The sequence below is a fragment of the Periophthalmus magnuspinnatus genome, chromosome 22 (genome assembly GCF_009829125.3).
Source record: "Periophthalmus magnuspinnatus isolate fPerMag1 chromosome 22, fPerMag1.2.pri, whole genome shotgun sequence".
In the NCBI taxonomy this organism is placed as follows: Eukaryota; Metazoa; Chordata; class Actinopteri; order Gobiiformes; family Gobiidae; genus Periophthalmus; species Periophthalmus magnuspinnatus.
The window spans coordinates 11,400,657-11,420,364 of record NC_047147.1 but is presented as its reverse complement, the minus strand read 5'-3'; the positions used below and the strand labels follow the sequence as shown (position 1 = coordinate 11,420,364).

General features: G+C 41.0%; 4 protein-coding genes across 4 annotated transcripts; 2 read left to right on the top strand and 2 right to left on the bottom strand.

The window, feature by feature from the left end:
• Positions 1-1,807: 1,807 nt before the first annotated feature.
• Positions 1,808-4,869, top strand: nfkbiab (nuclear factor of kappa light polypeptide gene enhancer in B-cells inhibitor, alpha b). The gene is made up of 6 exons (XM_033987908.2): positions 1,808-2,178; positions 2,897-3,002; positions 3,140-3,350; positions 3,851-3,939; positions 4,024-4,281; positions 4,363-4,869. Exons 1-6 carry the CDS (start codon positions 1,943-1,945, stop codon positions 4,396-4,398), a joined length of 936 nt encoding a protein of 311 aa, XP_033843799.1. The 5' UTR covers positions 1,808-1,942; the 3' UTR covers positions 4,399-4,869.
• Positions 4,870-5,413: 544 nt separating this feature from the next.
• Positions 5,414-14,947, bottom strand: prorp (protein only RNase P catalytic subunit). Its single transcript, XM_033987907.2, has 10 exons — positions 14,125-14,947; positions 13,917-14,055; positions 10,153-10,387; positions 9,515-9,810; positions 9,281-9,328; positions 9,021-9,153; positions 7,180-7,290; positions 6,406-6,554; positions 5,945-6,143; positions 5,414-5,845 (listed from the first exon to the last, which is right to left on the bottom strand). The coding sequence occupies exons 1-10, from the start codon at positions 14,537-14,539 to the stop codon at positions 5,717-5,719; spliced, it is 1,854 nt and encodes a 617-aa protein (XP_033843798.1). The 5' UTR covers positions 14,540-14,947; the 3' UTR covers positions 5,414-5,716.
• Positions 14,800-17,822, top strand: ppp2r3c (protein phosphatase 2, regulatory subunit B'', gamma). Its single transcript, XM_033988755.2, has 13 exons — positions 14,800-15,181; positions 15,312-15,436; positions 15,554-15,658; positions 15,743-15,855; positions 15,931-16,028; positions 16,115-16,185; positions 16,264-16,396; positions 16,480-16,535; positions 16,649-16,724; positions 16,797-16,933; positions 17,003-17,140; positions 17,212-17,271; positions 17,352-17,822. The coding sequence occupies exons 1-13, from the start codon at positions 15,115-15,117 to the stop codon at positions 17,544-17,546; spliced, it is 1,374 nt and encodes a 457-aa protein (XP_033844646.1). The 5' UTR covers positions 14,800-15,114; the 3' UTR covers positions 17,547-17,822.
• fam177a1 (family with sequence similarity 177 member A1) lies at positions 17,754-19,556 on the bottom strand. The gene is made up of 5 exons (XM_033988879.2): positions 19,437-19,556; positions 18,987-19,154; positions 18,841-18,907; positions 18,642-18,739; positions 17,754-18,566 (listed from the first exon to the last, which is right to left on the bottom strand). The coding sequence occupies exons 1-5, from the start codon at positions 19,503-19,505 to the stop codon at positions 18,384-18,386; spliced, it is 585 nt and encodes a 194-aa protein (XP_033844770.1). The 5' UTR covers positions 19,506-19,556; the 3' UTR covers positions 17,754-18,383.
• Between the last annotated feature and the right edge of the window lie 152 nt (positions 19,557-19,708).

Sequence of the window (19,708 nt, the reverse complement as noted above, 5' to 3'; positions counted from 1 at the left end):
AAGACCAAGGTAGTATAATGTTGATGCTGTGTTTTTGGTTGTTAGTGGGGCTCTTTTTGTGCATGTGTCATGCTTTTACAGTCTGTGATCAGCACATGTGATGTTGTGACTCATCTTTATTCTGATCTTTTACCTGGATAGTTTAAGACTTGAAATTTACACACACATTAGTCATCAATTGTTGGACAGGTTTCTTCATGTACAAAAAACCCAGGGAATCCTATAACCTGACAATGTGTAGGAGACACATTGTAATTTTTGAAGAATACCTGTTGTTTAAACCATAATATACATACTGTGCAGGCCTTAAATTTTAAACTTCAGTAACAATAGAAATATTTTCATAAAAATTATTTTCAGCATACATAGACACATCCGTATGCCTTATGAGATTAACATCTAGTTCAGACCACAGGTTGGCCTTGAGTGAATTGAGTGACAAATTATTCATATAAGAACAGTTAATGACATTGTTGTTGTTTCAGATATACAGAATAATAATTTACGCATATAATTTTGTTATAATACAATGCTTATGTTGTTGTTCAGTAAATTAAATCTAACCATCCCATTGCTAAAGAATCTTAATACCAAATACACTATGTATCATTACCACAATTTGAGAACCACTGATCTCAGCTTTTGAGGTTGCATGTGTAAACTTCTATATGCCTATTGTAATCTAGTTTTGTCTGCATTTATTTAAATTACCATTTCTAAATTTGGAGTTAGTTTTCATTCTTTTTGCATGGGCCTAGTAGCGCCATTAAAGTACAGGTCTTTTGCTTAATACTTGTATAGTTGAAAAAGTAGTAGCCTAGTTGAGAGTTGATACTAACAGCTGAGACTCGAGCTTGCCTGTTGAACTGGTCTCACCGTCTGAACAATGGGAGGTAACCGAGGCTGGAGTTTCCCCCAGGCCCCCAACCTGCTGCTGCTGTTTGTTTTTAAACCAGGAAAGGTCACAGCCCAGTGAAGCCTCACAGATTTGTACTAAACTTGGAGTACATCCAGTTAGGTGTTACAAGTACATTTAATTAATAGTTGTATCTAAAATAGATCAACAAGTAATAGTTGTATCATCCTATCATTCTAGTATGTGACCTCATTTGGCATCAGTATTTGTAGAGTGGTGGACTTGGATCTCAAAACACACCTTGTTTTTGTTATTTGTATATGTGTGTGTATCTTTAAGAACCTGAACCTCTCATTGGCCTGTGTGGGTCTTAGGGAAACTCCACTACAGTAGTTCCTCCTCCATGTACATTTATCATGTTACTGTGAGATAAACAAAGTGAAATCACATTGCAGTCACAAATGAACTTCTGGCGGAAACTCCTGTGCGTCTTGCAGATTTATTGTGGGTTGGGACACTCACCTCTGCCTCAAGTGATTCATGTAGATAGATTATTAAAGTGCACTTTGAGGACTTTCCAAATGTGTCCAACACACACTCATGTCAAGAACAGAAACCCCTGCAGCACAATTCACAAAGAGCAAAAATTAAAAGTGGGGAAAGGCAAAAGAGCTCAAACTGAAGAGTATTTCCATATAATAATGCTTAATTTTACAGAAATTTACTTCAACTTCAATCAAATGAACACTTCTGGAATTTCCACAAGTTTTGTAGGCCTACAACACTTTGCATAATAATAATAATTTGTGTGCATGACTATTTAGTTGAGGCTGAATAAGAGTTGGATTTATTTAGGATTTCTGCTGACAGTCTAAGTAGACTGCATTTGCCTCAAAGAAAGCCCCTTCTGCTCCAGGAGCCACAGATCTGTACACACTGTTACTGTGAGTGACAGTTTCTGGAAATCCCCCACCTAGCTGCAAGCCCCGCCCCGCCGGAGCCACACAGAGGGCATTTACTGCAGCCTGCTCCAAACTCCTTTTGAATCCAGCCAAACGCACCTCGCTGCGGGCTACAGGGACCGCCATGGACCGACACCGGACCAGTATATTCAGCCAAATGGATTATAACCGGGACTCTAAGGAAGAGAAGCCGTCGACGGACGAGAGGCTCGACAGTGGTTTAGACTCGCTCAAAGAGGAGGAGTACCAGGCCGTGGCCGCGGAGATCCGAGCGCTGCAGTTGCAGAGTGAGCCCAAACAAGCCACGGTAACCGGAGAGCTGCAGCACTGGACCACACAGATCACCGAAGACGGAGACACGTAAGTTAGATAAGGCATGACGTTATGGACATCCAGGTATATTTAGACCTAGGTTTCCCGTCTGCTTGGGTAGGCCTCGCTCTGCTCTTGGGAGGTAATATGATCCCTTTCCTGTGGGGAATGTCTACTTGTAGCCTGTCATTACAAAGCAGAGGCCTGGGCCTAAAAGTTTCATTGAAATCCAAGTTTTACGGACAAATACTTTCTGTATTTTCGAGCTAACAATGCACACTACCCGTGTCCGCTTAAACAATAGGGTTAGCTGTGGCCAGACGCGGTGATATTGGACATAAACAAAAGACTATTATCGAGAGGGAATCTACTATGTCCGCGGGTCAGACTGGGAAAGTCCCAGGCGCGCCGCCATGGAATCCGACCGATGCGCGCCCCCGACCACATGGAAGGACAGAAACAGTTGAAAAGTGTCCCCTAAATTATAATTTTCTGTTTTACGCATAAGCTGTACAGCCACATTGCAGAGAATCCGTCTTAAGGTTTAAAGTAACATATTTTTTTATAGTAGCCTAATGCTTTTCAGTATAAATAATTGGTTAATATGCAAAAAAAATCGCTCTTGTATATTTTGTACTTAATTCCACTTTTCTACAAGAACACCTCAATATATTGAGACTGACTTATGCTCTGGTGGTGTCATTCATATTTTTGTCACTACTTCTCATCTCACACAAAGGGTAAATATTTCTTTCCTGTGTTTTAGATTGCTCCATCTGGCCATCATCCATGAAGCCAAGGACTACATCAAGCAAATAATTGAGCTTTCTAAAAACACAGACTTTCTTGACACACAAAATGACCAGAGACAGGTTGGTAATTCATCCTGAAGAGTGATTAAACTGTAATCTTAACCCTATTGTTATCTCCTAGAGTTCCATAGGCAAACTCAATCATCTCTGTTTGTGCAAGGTCATATAACTCATCTCCTTGTGCTCTCCTTTTGCAGACTCCTCTCCACTTAGCAGTAATAACAAATCAGGCAAGCGTGTGTGAGCGCCTCCTAGCAGGTGGTTGTGACCCCACGCTCGTCGACAGTAACGGAGACACGGCCCTTCACATCGCCTGTCGACATGGTAACCTGCCCTGCTTCAGCGTGATCACACAGAACTGCCTCCCCCATCATCTAAACACTGCAATGGCTGCCTATAACTATCACGGTAAGCATCTGAGGTCCGACTATGGACAGTTTAAATGGTATGGTTATTATGTGCTTGTCAAGTGATTATCTATCCATAAAAAATGAGCTCTTCTGACACTCTTGGGTTCTAACATGGTATTTTTTTATTGTACTGCCACTTATTCTTGCCTTTTATCTTTTTGGGGATTGAATGCTTTATATTTCCTAGTTTTGTCCCCAGATAGTTAGGAGTGCTATATTTAATCATACATTTCCACATTGAAAAACATAGTGGTTGTTCAAAATATGTTTCAAATTGCTGCTTTATTATATCATGTGGTAATGCCTTGTGTGGTAGTCCAGTTCTGCCAAACACTAAGACACCACTCCGTACCGTTTTGTTTTCACTGGCATTTAAAAGTTATTCCACAATTTGAGATTTACCTTGAGCAGGGAAGCAACCACAAACCTTTTATCATCACAACTTTAATAAAACAGGCCTTGTCATGCTGCTGTAGTAACGTCTTCTTTTTTTTGCAGGTCAAAACTGTCTCCACTTGGCTTCAGTTCACGGCTTTCTATCGCTCGTGGAAAACCTTGTGGATTTAGGGGCCGACGTAGATGCCAAGGTAAATCAGTAAAACCGACTGCATACAAAAAGAAAAAACCTCAGATTTTGGCCTTAAACTTAATAGAAATTCTTGCTATTGTAGGAGCAAAGAAGTGGTCGTGGAGCACTACATCTCGCTGTAGACCAACAGAATTTCTCGCTGGTACAACTGCTGCTCCGAAAAGGTGCCGACCCCAATCTCCTCACGTCCGCTGGTCACACGCCATTTCACCTCACATATGGACGTGACAATGAGCAAATCAGGCAGGAGCTGTTTTCACTGACCAAGCCTGGGCTACGAGAGCTTCCAGACAGTGAGGATGATGACAGTGAAGAGGAAGATGAGGAGGAAGATGAGGAGGTATGTGTGAAATAATTGTAAAATCAAGTCTTGGGAAGGCCTTATTGAAATACTGATGTTTTCTTTTGTATGTATTTGTAGGTGGGGTACGATGATATCCAATGGAATGGACATTAGAGGACATTGGAAAAGGTGTGATGAAGGGGCAGATAACTGGTGTTGATGGTTATGAAATGGAAGAAAGAACTTTATTTCTTCATCAAATGCCCAAAAGCCTACCCACAACAATGCATTGGGCAACAAAAACAGGCAGCTGCAGAGGCGCTCCCAAGACTGGCTGGCAAAGCGATAGCCCGGAGACAAAACAATGAAAGACAATGATGTGTACAGATACTACAAATTACAGGATGGGATCTCGTATTCTCTCTTTGATTAAACGGACACCTAATTATTTTCTGTGGATGTTGTAAATTTGTCATCACTAAAACAGTTGTACCGCGACGGCTCTGTTGTATATTGTAAATGCTGTGTATAAAAAGATGTATTTTTATGGAAGCTGTGAAGTGTACAGTCTAGCAAGTTGTATATGTCAGACAGCAAACAGTCCAACACTCTCCACTTAAATTAAAACGCTCGTATTTAACAGAACTTGTGTCAACATATTATTTAAGCTTGTCTAAGATGAGTTGCATCTTAGTTAAATATTGGTTTTATTTTAAAACTTGGCAAACCTAACAACTTAAGGAAAATCGGAAGAGAGATGAATCAAGAATAGTTGCTCTTGCTGTGTATGTGCGTGTATTTTGTGCATTAAGGTGTTTGGGAAATGCATGTGGAATGAGGCTCTTATCCAATGCAGGAAGTTTTTCGGAGGGTGGGGCCTTTGAGGAAGTGGCAGGAAATTCCCAGGAACAGAACACTCAGCTGTCCATAGCATTCATACGGCATTCCCCAACAACAGGATGCATCAGTACTGGGAAGGAAGGGAGTTGGATGAAAATGGACTGAAATGAGACTTTTTGGTACAGTTCACAATTTGTGATTTGAAATTTACTTTTGAATTCCAGTAGGTTATGTGATTTATACAATTAAAGCCCTTTCTACAGTCATTATCGGGCTTCATTCAATAATTTTAATAATAATGTCTACGAATTTTTAACATAACAAGCTTGAGAAACATTTGGATAAAATTTTAGTGCACAACTTTAATATTTGAACCAAAAATACTGCAGCCTTTGAATAAAGGGCTGTGGGCTGTCCCAGAAATCACTGTACCCAAAGTGAGCCTCATTCGGTGGGCACATTTTTTATTATTTTTTTTAACAATTGATCATTCTTATCTTTAAATTGTACTTTTCAAGTAACAAATCATCTTACATGCTTATTGAACTTTAGGAAATGTCAATTATACTATGTATAAATCCTATATTTGAAAAACACAACATTTGCTTTAGCATCTTTTTAATTTTACACATTTGTATTAGGAAAATCCATTTCAGTGTTGACTAGTAAGGCACAGCCATTTCTGTGGGACTTCATAGGTGCTTCTGTCCTCTGAGTCATCATAGGGAATATGCCATGAACCTCCTGACGTCTGGACAATAGTGTCATAGCTGGGAATACCCTGAAATAAAACCGAAATTATTGTTTTATTTATTGTTTTTTCTTTTTTGCTTAAACTTCCTCTTTCCTTTCCCAACATCCTTGTGCTTTTTTAGCTTACCTGAAAACAGACTTTCCTTCCTGGTGCAATATAACTGTCAACAACCAGCTGATGTCCCCTCTGCCACTTAAAGAAGAGGCGCTTGGTGGCTCCATCTGGCAGACAGGCCTTGTGATCTCTCATTAAATCTCTGCTCACAAACCGACAGTGATTCCCAGAATGCAAAGCAGCATACAACAGGAAAGGGTCATCCTCAGAGCTGTGAGAAAAGTATTACTTAGAAGACTATTCGACAAATAGTATGGTCTTGTGCAGCTGCTGTGTTTAGTAACTTAATCAAACTGATGACTTAAATGTAGCTTTCATTTGATGTTCCACATAGTTCCCTGTAGTACTGGGGCAATTATTTATTGATTACTTAAACAGATTTCAGTATTTCCTATAAAAAGCTTCCGATCAGCTGCTGTGAATGGGTGCTTTCCGACTAGACTAATCATAATTATTGTGTCTGGTGTGCTCACATGTTCTCAGTGAAGAAACAGTGAGCTTTCTGCTGGAGAGATTTCATGTTGTTTCCATCCCAGGATCTGGTTGGACGCAGCATGTGTTTTCTCCCCAAAACTAGCACCGTCTGACCTCGGAGCACAAGCTCAGATACCACTGCCAACAACTGAAACATGACAAAGACATAAAATTGATACATGCACTCATTTAACTGGCAAATACTGATGACCATATTGTGGAAGTAGGACTATTAGTCACATTGGAACTATCATGTCTATTAGTCAAGGATATACAGAGGGTCTTTTTAATCAAAAGGTCGACCAATCAGTAAAAGCATGTGGTGTGGAGAGTTTAGACTTTTGAGAAATAAATGACAATGACTAAAAGTATGTATATCTATTGTTTATGGATGACAGAGCATGTTTTAATAAGAAAAAATAAAAAGGAGTCATATATTGTGTAAAAATGTGACCCATTTTTGGGGTCATATTGCCTAACTCTAGTAATGTTTCAAACTAACTCTTTTTAAAGCTAAAAGATTGAGGGTTAGTTAAGGAACAGACATCCTGTCAGACAGACAAATGTGGGCAGGCAGACGAGTAGGCCAAATGTTAAATAAAGATACTGGCCAGTTTTAAAGGTGATTGTTGCACCCACATGCACAATTTGAGCTGGTTTAGTCATAGTACAAAGTGCAGAAAAAGCCCCTGAGTTGGATTGAGGCCAAGGTCCCAAAATCACAACAGCATAGTGAAAAATGTTAACTTCTTTTACTTATTCATTGATCTTACCGTTTCTGAGAGCTTGCTTTTATCTTTGTTGATATTGGCAACATTTAGACCATCAACAACCACATCAAAAGCCGGCTTTCTTTTCACAAATGCTTTAAACTTCTCCAGCTCCTGAGGGGCCACAACAAATATTAAGTACAAATCAAGTGAAAAGCATATTTTATATATATATATATATATATATATATATATATATATATATATATATATGCACACAGACAGTACTATATAAAAAGGGCAAAGTTCACCAAAAATATTATATGATTGTTTCCTGTTTTGACTGACAACTGGTGGCGATGTGCTTTCCTCACTGCTTCCACAACTGATCAAAGCCCTTTGATAGTGAATCTACCTGGTCAGCTTCAATGTGAGTAAAAAGTATTTCTGGGGCATCATTTGAAGTTGATGTCTTTCAGCTCAGGGTAAATCTCACAACTATGGTTACAACTTCCTTTGCAGCGTATAGTAGAAGTTATTTGCAAAACCCAATACAAGAAACAGCAAACGCAGTTGACCAACTTTCTACCATAATAGGCGACATACTTTGGATCTTATAATAGATGTCTGGTACAGAGGAATTGTCGAGACTTTCACTTTTAGATAGCAGTGGTATGGAAATAGGCTTGTGTGAATTCCCCTGGCCTTGAAATGGCAGAGTATTGCAAATTAAGATGTAAAATTGTAGAGCAATAAAAATGTTAAAGAACAAAGTTTACAATCTTCTTGCAAGATGGTGGATATCTTGCCAGGTTAATAATACAGTTGTTTTACATATAATAAGCATGACAAAGGTTAGAGGTATATCATGGCAATGGTTTTATACAATGAGAAGCATATGGACATAGTATAAAGTAGTGAACTGGGAGGAGGGAAAGAAAAAGGAGAGCTGAAACAGACCAAGAGAAAATCCAGTATAATTATCCAGGGACTTTCCAGAGCTGATATGTGAAACCCGTTCATTGTGCTGCGGTGGATAATATGACTGCTTAAAACACACACACTGGGCTACACATGCATACATAAGATGATGGTGCCATTTATGCACTGTTATATGCAAAGAATGACAGCATTTTGAAAACCAGCCTGTGGCAATTTCTGCTGACCTGAATTACGTACTACGAGCAGCATAATTCACATACTACAGACTCTAGAGTAACATTTGAATGAAGTTGGATCGTAATACCATAATAAAGGGTGTTGTATCCTAGTTATTTTACACTAAGTTTTACAACTAACCTTTCTTCAGTGTGTCTTTTATATGGAGTCTTACTTTTTACATATGTTCGGCAGCCTGTAGGACTATACATTTCTTGAACATTAATAGACTATAAAAAATACACCAAGCTGTCTTGTTGTTTTTGTAAGTTTTGCATTAGTTTAAGTTAAGTTTAGGTTTGTTGTTGTGATTTTTTTATTCACCATGACAAATGGGGAGGACCAGGGCAAAGATTGAAAAAAAAATTATTGATTATTGCATGCATTGTTCAACCTATACAGCACTATCACTTTTGTGTTGTATGCGCATTAATATTTAAAATGTGTTCATGCTAAAACTGTTCTGTGAAAATACTGCCTAGGCCATAGTTTGGACACTGCTGCTTTAAATCATTTTGTAGTGTTACTACAAAATAGAAAGAACTGTTGCAATATAACAGCATTATGCTAAATGGTAGGACCAACTGACATGGCCTGTGGCCATGCTTAAGTTGATCAAAGGGGAGACGGAGCCATCTATTCTCCTTTTTTCTCCTCAGTTGAAGCAGCTGTCTGATTGGCATGCCAAACAACAATACAATATTTAAATGAGTATTTAGTGTCTGAATAAATATCCATAAACCAACCTCAGGAGTAGTCTTGTTAAAAACATCTCGTCCCTGGATGACATTGACCATGACTTTATCTTTGAGTTGTTGGTATTCCTCATCAGTCAGCTGAATGGATTCCAGCTTACTCCTACAACAGTGACACTCACCCCTAAATACATAACAAGACATTAAATCCAATATATATTTACAATTACATTATTATTTACATTAAAATCCACCAAAATAGTATTAGTATGTAAGCCTGACAAGTATAAAATAAATAAAAGAATAGTTACTTTGGGGAGATAGTGGTCCACCTTCCTTCCCATTTTTGGTCCTCAAGACTGAAAGTAGAATTATATATATATATATATATATATATATACACACACACATACATACATATACACACACATATATATTTTTCCCAGGATACACCAGCCATAATTAAGTACAGGCACTGCATTATTAGACTGGCCAAATACTTATGTACATAATTTGTTATACAGCGATTGTGTTAAACTTTTTACCTTTCAAACCAGGTCTTGATGCTTTCTGCTAGGTTTTTTGGTGGATAGATCTGGTTTTCCCGCATGTAGTGTAGAATACCCAGAAGCCGCTGCTTTTGTGGAGACCTAATCTTTTCTCCTTCTTCCTTTGCCTCAGTCCCCTTTACTTTATTGAAAAGCACTTCCCAGGTCTCTGCATGTGGGCTCAGTCCTTTTTCTATTAACTCATCATAAAGCAACCAGGCTGTGTTCAGATCACTGTGCTGAACTGCAGCTGATATTATGTCACCATAGTTACGTGGTGATGGAGTGATTACCTGTTAAAAATAGAAACAATGCTAGATGAGAAGAGACTAGGGCTGTCCTATTAATCTAATTTTAATTGATACGAAGATTCTGTCAGTTGTAATCATCAATAATATGCTTGGGTCATTTTAATGAAGAGAGCGGTGAGTACAGTTCTGTGGTTTGGAGCAGAGTTCACACATTGAAGGACGAAATTTGATAAATATAAATACACAAAATAAAATAAATATAACTGTGATCGAACAATGTGAGGACAAATTTGTGATTAATTTCTTATTTGTAAACTAAACTTGGAATCAGAATATGTTCATGTAATTTATTTAATTTGTATTTATTTATATATATTGTTGTACCTTTTTGAGTTCTTGTAAAATGACAAGAGCCTCCCTCCACCTCTCAGTGCGGCAGAAGGACTTTATAAAGAGGGTGGAGGCTCCTGTTTCCAGAGAGGGGAAAGATGTTCGCATGATGTCATAGACGTCAAACACTTCACTGTCATGCCCGCCCATCACACAAAGCGTTAGGTATCTTAGCAGCAACTCATAGGACAGGGTTCCCATTTCAGTGACAACAAAAGTCAGCAATGACCTGTTGTGAGAAAACCATACAGCAATATTAACATTCCCTCGTCCAATTTCTTTGGAGAATTTAACACTTTTTCATTGATGCCACATGACTTGTACAAAAAGTGATATACATACTTTTTTCTTGCGAAAAATAAGTAAATAAATAATACTTTTACGGTGCACGCAGGGTTGTAACATGTTTGCACCTATTGTTATTCCCATCTCTCTGTGGGACATATTTGATAAAAACTAATATTCATCCTGGGGTGGGTGCTCGACAGCGAGCACCTGGTGGCCGGGCCTTTCCCCATGGGGCCCAGCCGGGCTCAGCCCGAAGGAGTGATGTGGGGCCGTCCTCATGTGGACCCACCACCCGCAAGAGGATCCGTAAGGGGCCGGTGCATGAAGATCTGGGCGGCAGTCGAAGGCGGGGGCCTCGACGACCGGATCTCTGGACATGGAGACTGGCTCTGGGGACATGGAATGTCACCTCGCTGGGGGGGAAGGAGCCGGAGCTTGTGCGGGAGGTTGAGCATTACCGACTAGATATAGTCGGCCTCACCTCCACGCACAGTTTGGGCTCTGGAACCCAACTTCTTGAGAGGGGCTGGACTCTCCATTTCTCTGGCGTTGCCCGCGGGGAGAGGCGGCGAGCTGGTGTGGGCTTGCTCATTGCCCCACAGCTCAGCCGCTTCGTGTTGGGGTTCACTCCGGTGAACGAGAGGGTCGCGTCCCTGCGCCTTTGGTCGGGGACAGGTCTCTCACTGTTGTGTCGGCCTACGGGCCAAACAGCAGTGCAGATTACCCGGCCTTCTTGGAGTCCCTGGGAGGGGTACTAGACAGTGCACTGACTGGGGACTCTGTTGTTCTCCTGGGGGACTTCAACGCCCATGTGGGTAACGACAGTGACACCTGGAGGGGCGTGATTGGGAAGAACGGCCTCCCTGATCTGAACCCGAGTGGTGTTTTGTTTTTGGACTTCTGTGCTAGTCACAGTTTGTCCATAACGAACACCATGTTCGAGCACAAGGGTGTCCATCGGTGCACGTGGCACCAGGACACTCTAGGTCAGAGGTCGATGATCAACTTTGTTGTCGTGTCATCTGATCTCGTGTCTTGGGCACTCGGGTGAAGAGAGGGGCTGAGCTGTCAACCGATCACCACCTGATGGTGAGTTGGATCCGCTGGCGGAGGAGGAAGCCAGACAGACCTGGCAGACCCAAGCGTATCGTAAGGGTCTGTTGGGAATGCCTGGCAGAGCCTTCTGTCAGAGGGGTCTTCAACTCACACCTCCGGGAGAACTTCCCCCTGATCCCGGGGGAGGTTGGAGACATGGACTCCGAGTGGGCCATGTTCTCCACCTCTTTTGTCAATGTGGCCGCTCGTAGCTGTGGTCGTAAGGTCTGCGGTGCTTGTCGCGGCGGCAATCCCCGATCCCGGTGGTGGACACCGGAAGTAAGGGATGCCGTCAAGCTGGAGAAGGAGTCCTATCGAGCCTTGTTGGCTTGTGGGACTCCTGAGGCAGCCGATGAGTACAGGCGGGCCAAGCGTGCGGTTGCAGAGGCAAAAACTTGGGGTTGGGAGGAGTTCGGGGAGGCCATGGAGGAGGACTATCGGACGGCCTCAAAGAAATTCTGGCAAACTGTCAGACGCCTCAGGAGGGGGAAGTGCTTCACCAACACTGTTTACAGTGTGGGTGGAGAGCTGCTGACCTCGACTGGGGATGTTGTCGGGCGGTGGAAGGAATACTTTGAGAATCTCCTCAATCCCCCCGTCATGTCTTCCGAGGAGGAAGCAGAGACTGGGGACCCGGAAGGGGACTCGTCCATCACCCTGGCTGAAGTCACCGAGGTGGTTGGCAAGCTCCCCGGTGGCAAAGCTCCGGGGGTGGACGAGATCCGTCCCGAGTACCTCTAGTCTCTGGATGTTGTGGGACTGTCTTGGCTGAGACGTCTCTGCAACATCACGTGGCGGTCGGGGACAGTAACACTGGAGTGGCAGACCGGGGTGGTGGTCCCTCTGTATAAGAAGGGGGACCGGAGGGTGTGTTCCAATTACAGGGGAATCACACTCCTCAGCCTTCCCAGTAAGGTCTACTCCAGGGTACTGGAGAGGAGAATCCGACCGATAGTCGAACCTCGGATTCAGGAGGAGCAGTGTGGTTTTCGTCCCGGTCGTGGAACACTGGACCAGCTTTATACTCTCCATCGGGTGCTCGAGGGTTCATGGGAGTATGCCAAACCATTCCACATGTGTTTTGTGGATTTGGAGAAAGCATTCGACCGTGTCCCTCGCGGTGTCCTTTGGGGGGTGCTCCGGGAGTATGGGGTCCGGGGCCCTTTGCTAAGGGCTGTCCGGTCCCTGTATGACCGGAGCAGGAGCTGTGTTCGCATTGCCGGCAGTAAGTCAGACCTGTTCCCGGTACATGTTGGACTCTGCCAGGGCTGCCCTTTGTCACCGGTTCTGTTCATTATATTTATGGACAGAATTTCTAGGCGCAGCCAGGGGCCGGAGGGGGTCTGGTTCGGGAACCACAGGATCTCATCTCTGCTGTTTGCAGATGATGTTGTCCTGATGGCTTCATCGAGCCAGGACTTGCAGCAGGCACTGGGGCGGTTTGCAGCCGAGTGTGAAGCGGCTGGGATGAGAATCAGCCCCTCCTAATTCGAGGCCATGGTTCTCGACCGGAAAAAGGTGGTTTGCCCTCTCCGGGTGGGTGGTGAGTCTCTGCCCCAAGTGGAGGAGTTCAAGTATCTTGGGGTCTTGTTCACGAGTGAGGGAAGGATGGAGCATGAGATTGACAGGCGGGTCGGTGCAGCGTCTGCAGTGATGCAGTCGCTATATCGGTCCGTTGTGGTGAAGAAGGAGCTGAGCCGGAAGGCGAAGCTCTCGATTTACCGGTCAATCTACGTTCCTACCCTCACCTATGGTCATGAGCTCTGGGTAATGACCGAAAGGACAAGATCACGGATACAAGCGGCTGAAATGGGTTTCTTCTGCAGAGTGGCTGGGCGCACCCTTAGGGATAGGGTGAGGAGCTCAGTCACACGGGAGGAGCTCGGAGTAGAGCCGCTGGTCCTACACGTTGAGAGGAGCCAGCTGAGGTGGCTCGAGCATCTGCTCAGGATGCCTCCTGGACGCCTCCCTAGGGAGGTGTTCTGGGCATGTCCCACCGGGAGGAGGCCCCGGGGAAGACCCAGGACACGCTGGAGGGACTATGTCTCTCGGCTGGCCTGGGAACGCCTTGGGATCTCACCGGAGGAGCTGGAGGACGTGTCTGGGGTGAGGGAAGTTTGGGAGTCCCTGCTTAGACTGCTGCCCCCGCGACCCGGCTCCGGATAAGCGGAAGAAAATGGATGGATGGACTAAAATTCATATGGTGTTACTGCAGTTACCTATGAGATTAAATTTTTCGATTACAACAAATTACAATGTGTCCCTCAGCATCTACTATTTGATGTGGTATCCCTAGCTGACATTCCAATACAAGCTAAGTTGGGTCAAAAATATAAAAGGCATGGTTAAATTAAATAACATTTAAACTTTCTTACTTAGCGATATCCAAATCTGCTCCAGAATTGAACAGTCCATACATTACATCGATTTCAAAACGCTGGACATTAATCACAGAATCCTTCAGTTTTCTCCACTCTGCAACAGACAGGGGCTGATCGGGAAGCTTGACCCTCACTGTCAAAAACAAAATATCACTTAGTGTTGTGAATCATTTTTGTATTGTTTAATTTTCTTTCCCAGTACCTGCCATTGTTTTTGGTTTAGGATCATCTAGAGTGGTTGGCCCCATCCCAGATACCAGAGCTGCTTTCTTCCTTAGAATTTCTGCTGTTTTTTTGGCAGTCCCAGCAGCAAACACAGATTTGGAAGAGGAGCGCTGCAGATAGGTGCCTCTCCAGTTTCTTTCCTCCTTCTGGCCTTGCTCATTTCCATTTGCATCTCTAGCAATCCTATAACCTCTTTGCTTCTCTGAATCCTTGTTTTGAGTGTTGTCTACCACTCTGGTCTTTCGAAATGTCTCTTTAGAGCTTAAACAGCGTGCATAGCAGAACAGTTTTGAGCTCAAGTAAGTTTCCGTATTGACAAAAGTCCCATGGTGCAAGGCAGGGTTCAAATGAATTGAACAAGTTTTGAGTTTGCATATGAGGCCTGAGCTCATGGCACCACCAAACTTCTACTTTACAAAATAACGTACTGATAGTTTAAACAGAAAATACAATTGAACAGCTAAAAAGTTAACATGATCAGTGGATCAATAAAGAAGCCACGTGATGAATGATGCTTCTTATGATTTTCTAGACTATAATCATCATAAATACAAACACCTCTCTACTACCATTTCGATCTATTTGGAAATAGATTCTCCTTACATGTTACTGATGAGTGGAACATTGGAGGCACAGTTTGAGTCGCATATTTGACGTCATCAACATTTGACAGGAGAATAAAGTTTCAGTCACTTACGGATGTAAACAAAAGTAGCGTTAAGCTAGTCACCTTGAATATCTTGACTGGTGAACTCTTTCTGTCAGTAGATTGCCGTCGAGTTTAAAAATGTTTTACGTGTAAACTCTCACTTCAGCTAATGGCTCTTTTATGCTGAAGGACCGAGCGAAAACAATATCCTGGTTCCGTTTTCAGTTGGTCTCCTTTTCCGTAGCGTAGTTGACAAATACAAAACTATTTTTGTCTGTATTTCACATATATTATACGCGTTACAACGTTTTTGAAACTATGGAAAATGAAAAAAGAGATCACTGGTCCGAGGTATTAAAAAGGAGGCTGCAAAATAGTACCAAAGGTGAGCAACAACAGTCAAACTACTATGTTAAATAGCTAACTACAGTAACTAACCATTGCAACTCGATTGTTGGACTTGATATGGATATGTTCTTTATATTGAAATGTTAGTTGGAATGTTTGGTTGATAGATGAAAGAAGCGAGGAGGAAAAGAAAACAGAAGAAACTGAGCTCTTCACAAAGTATTACACAGAGTGGAGGGGAGGAGGCGACAAAGACACATCCTACAATAACATCCCACGGTTTTACTACAGAGTAATTACATATTTACTGATACCATGTAACAAATACACTCTCCACTTTTAAAGGATTTATGACCAATTACTTTACTTATCACTGAAAATACTTTGCATTACAACTTGGCTATTGCAGCTTCCAGCAGAAGACGAGATACTGCTGCAAAAGTTGAGAGAGGAATCCAGGGCTGTGTTTCTGCAAAGGAAGAGTAGAGAACTGCTGGATAATGAGGAACTTCAGGTAAATGTTTATAACTAACAACTAAATAGTTTGATATTAATGTGTTGTCTCTGATCCTTTATTGTTTTGTTTGTTTTTTTGTAGAATCTTTGGTTTCTTCTTGATAAGCACCAGGTTCCTCCAATAACAGGAGAGGAGGCCATGATCAGTTATGAAGCCTATCTACAAGTGGGCGAGAAAGCTGGGCCCAAGTGCAAGTGAGGAAGGCAAACACCAACAGATGTTAAATTTACCTTTCAGTCTAAAGAAACTCTCCTCTCTTTGATGTTTAGAAAGTTTTTCACTGCCCGAGTTTATGCCAAGCTGCTTCACAATGACCCTTATGGGAGAATCTCTATCATGCAGTTCTTTAACTACGTCATGAGGAAAGGTTTGATGCTCTACTTTTTCCTTAAACAAGTAAAGGTTCCTGAAACACAATATCAATACAATATAATGTTTTTTTTTTCTTTTTAGTGTGGTTACATCAGACCAGGATAGGTCTAAGCCTATATGATGTAGCAGGGCAGGGATATCTCAGAGAGTCTGTGAGTTTCTCTATAAGAAACACAGAAAAACATCCTGCATTTATTTTCTAATTAAATATTCTATCTTAAAATTTGCAGGATCTGGAGAACTATATCTTGGAATTGATCCCCACTCTACCTCAGCTCGATGGATTGGAAAAATCATTTTATTCTTTCTATGTTTGCACTGCTGTCCGCAAGTTTTTTTTCTTCCTTGATCCTCTGCGAACAGGTAAACACCACCACCAGTGGAAATAAAACAATTCACAACTTCTTTATGCAACTTAAGCTTGATTTTTTTGTTTGTTCACCCAGGAAAGATAAAAATCCAGGACATCTTGGCATGTAGTTTTTTGGATGACTTGTTAGAGGTACTATCAGTATCATTGATATAACTGTAGATATAAACATGTGTCTGTGTCTACATAAACAACAAAGCTATTTTTAAAAAGACACCTATGTTTGCTTCTTTCTGTATGCTCAGTTGAGAGATGAAGAACTGTCAAAAGAGAGTCAGGAGTCAAACTGGTTTTCAGCTCCATCTGCCCTAAGAGTTTACGGTAAGTCTGCAATTTTAAAATAAAATGTTTATCATTGTGTAGTCAAATATTGCTTTAAAAACATCTCTTTAGGCCAGTATCTTAATTTGGATAAAGACCACAATGGCATGTTAAGCAAAGAAGAGCTTTCTCGTTATGGAACAGCCACTTTGACGTCAGTCTTCCTTGACCGGGTTTTTCAGGAGTGCCTCACATATGATGGAGAAATGGTATGAGCCCATGGTTTTCATGGGAAAAAAATCACAAAAACTAATTTGACGCACTATTCTATGTTGCAGGACTATAAGACATATTTAGACTTTGTTTTGGCCCTGGAAAACCGAAAAGAGCCAGCTGCATTACAATACATTTTTAAACTTTTGGATATGGAGAACCAGGGATATCTCAATGTCTTCTCACTCAACTATTTTTTCAGGGTACGGGCCTGTTACAAATTCCTTTATCCCTGGTTGTATGAATGTTTATTTTTTTTATGTGTTATTTTTAGGCTATACAAGAGCAGATGAAAGTTCATGGTCAAGAACCTGTGCCTTTTCAAGATGTCAAGGTACAGTTCCCACACAGTATTTTGTGGCTTTTTAAGGTAACGTTTAGAACGAATTAATGACTGAGATTTTTCCTTTTTAGGATGAGATCTTTGACATGGTGAAGCCCAAAGATCCATATAAAATCACCTTGCAGGACTTGGTGAACTGCTGTCAGGGGGATACTGTTGTTAGTATCCTGATAGACCTAAATGGCTTTTGGACTTATGAAAACAGAGAAGTGCTGGTTGCCAATGACAATAATAGTAGCAACACGGGTGACGTCGATGACACCTGAAGTAATGTAGATATTTGTGAAAGCTGTTGGACTTCTTCTCCAGAAACTTTTTACAAGTCTTAATAGACCATTCCTACATATTTATTGTTAAATTGTTACGTCTTTTACATGTTTGCATTTAAAATGTTAAGACAGCTTTCTGTAAGTTTAATCAACAGCAAAAAATGAAAGCAAACAAATCTAAAATGTATTTTTTTTTTTTTTATTAAGACACAAAATAAATATTTACTATGTACAGGTCAATGTAAAATAGTTAAATAAAAAGGTTTGCTTCCAAACCTCTTTGTCCTTTGTTAAAAAAGAAAAAAAAAATCCTTCACAAAGGAATATTTCATAAACTAGTAGAAATACCTACTCTATTCCCTTTATATTCTATTATCAAATTAAATCATTAAGAATCCGTTCAAGAATACAGAACATCTTTGATATACGGTAATATTCTATTACTAGAAATTAATGTTTTTTTGGCAAATTACCTGGCTATGGTTAAACATTTGTGCTTTACTTCCACTGAACTAAAGCTCGTTACCATGAAACAATCGCTCTCTGAAGATAATGTACTTATAAGCTTATGACAACTGTACCTTCCACAAGGACACTTTAAGGATTAATTAAACTATTAACATTCAGTAAGTTATACATGTTGATTTCTTGTAAATTGGCATTGGCAAAGATAAACCAACATTTTACAGTGAAATCTAAATAGAGATGTAGTGATAGGCCGACAAAGATGATATCCTACAATGAGTTCCACAAACAAAAACATGTAAGGTTACAATTTAAAAATGTATATGATTAAAATAGCACAGTGTGTTTTCCCCATAAATGTTAGAGGATCTAACCATCTGTGTCATTTATGTCTTTACTGTCAGGGGAAGAATCATGTTCAATCTCAAAGTTAATGTTTACAAATGATGACTCTGGTTGTTGCATGGTGGTAGAATCACTCTGCTGTTTGCTCTGTTCAAACTGTCGTTCTGCTTCCTCTGCAAGACGATTCTCCTCCTCTTCCTCCTCTTCCTACACATGCATAAGCCGTTGTTGTAAATGCTTTATATCTGACATGACGTTAACAAGACGTTATTGTCAACTTACCTCTTTCTTTATACGGTAGTATTCATCAATTGCATATTGGTATTTGGGGGTAGTGATGCCAAACAGAGAGGCAAGTTTCTCACCCATGTAATCACATACTGCACAAGAGGCACAAAAAGTTACTAGTAGTATTTATCTATTCATTTTCTGAAACAGCAGAGCATATAAACTGTTTGGAAACCTGTAATATAAAATGTACCTGAGACAGTGGAAGTTGCCATTCTCCACATTTGAAACCAGACGTAAGGACCCCAAGTCATTTTTGACTATAGTATACAGATACAGTATGAGAACCTCACAATAATCAAGTATCCTGTTAAAGGTAGGCAATAATATTTAACCTACTGTGTCTACTGGTAAGACATCTTTCTGGACAGGTTCTACTTCCTCCTCCTCGTCAGTGCTGTATTCCTCCATGGTTTCACCACTGGCAAAATAGATTGTCCTACGAGGAATCTTCACCTTCTTTTGGCTCATGTCTTGCATTTCCAAACAAGTTGACCCATCCACACCCTGAAAGAAAGATTTACTTATATTGCTACCACCCAGTCTGTAAAATTTTGCTTGCTTTGTAACAATATACATTATTATTAAAGTTTAATGTATATAATCGGTTATCTTTACGGGATAATACATAATATAGTCATTCAGTCCTTGTCGGTATTTTGAGGAATTTAATAGGTGGGGATATTTAAGTAGACTGTTAGTTAGCTCTCATGCTAGGGAAGTTCACTGTTGTTAAAGTGGAATCTCTTCTCAAGCATAAATTAATTGAGCCACAAATGAATGACTTACCTTTTCATTTTCCATCGTTTGACCCAAAGAAATGTTTACATTAGACAAATACAGAGACAATTGTTCCATGTCGATCAGCCTCAGCACAGCGCTAGCAAGCTGTGTTTTGACTTAAATGACTTCCCTTAACATTTTATAGCGTGTTTTTTTGCTTTCAAAACAAAAGTTTGAGTTTGGATTGCCTCGGTTTTTTGCAGACTATGGTCAACCACAAACACTTACACTAAATACATGTAGCATAAATTAGTGCATCCAAAACAAAACCTTAACCT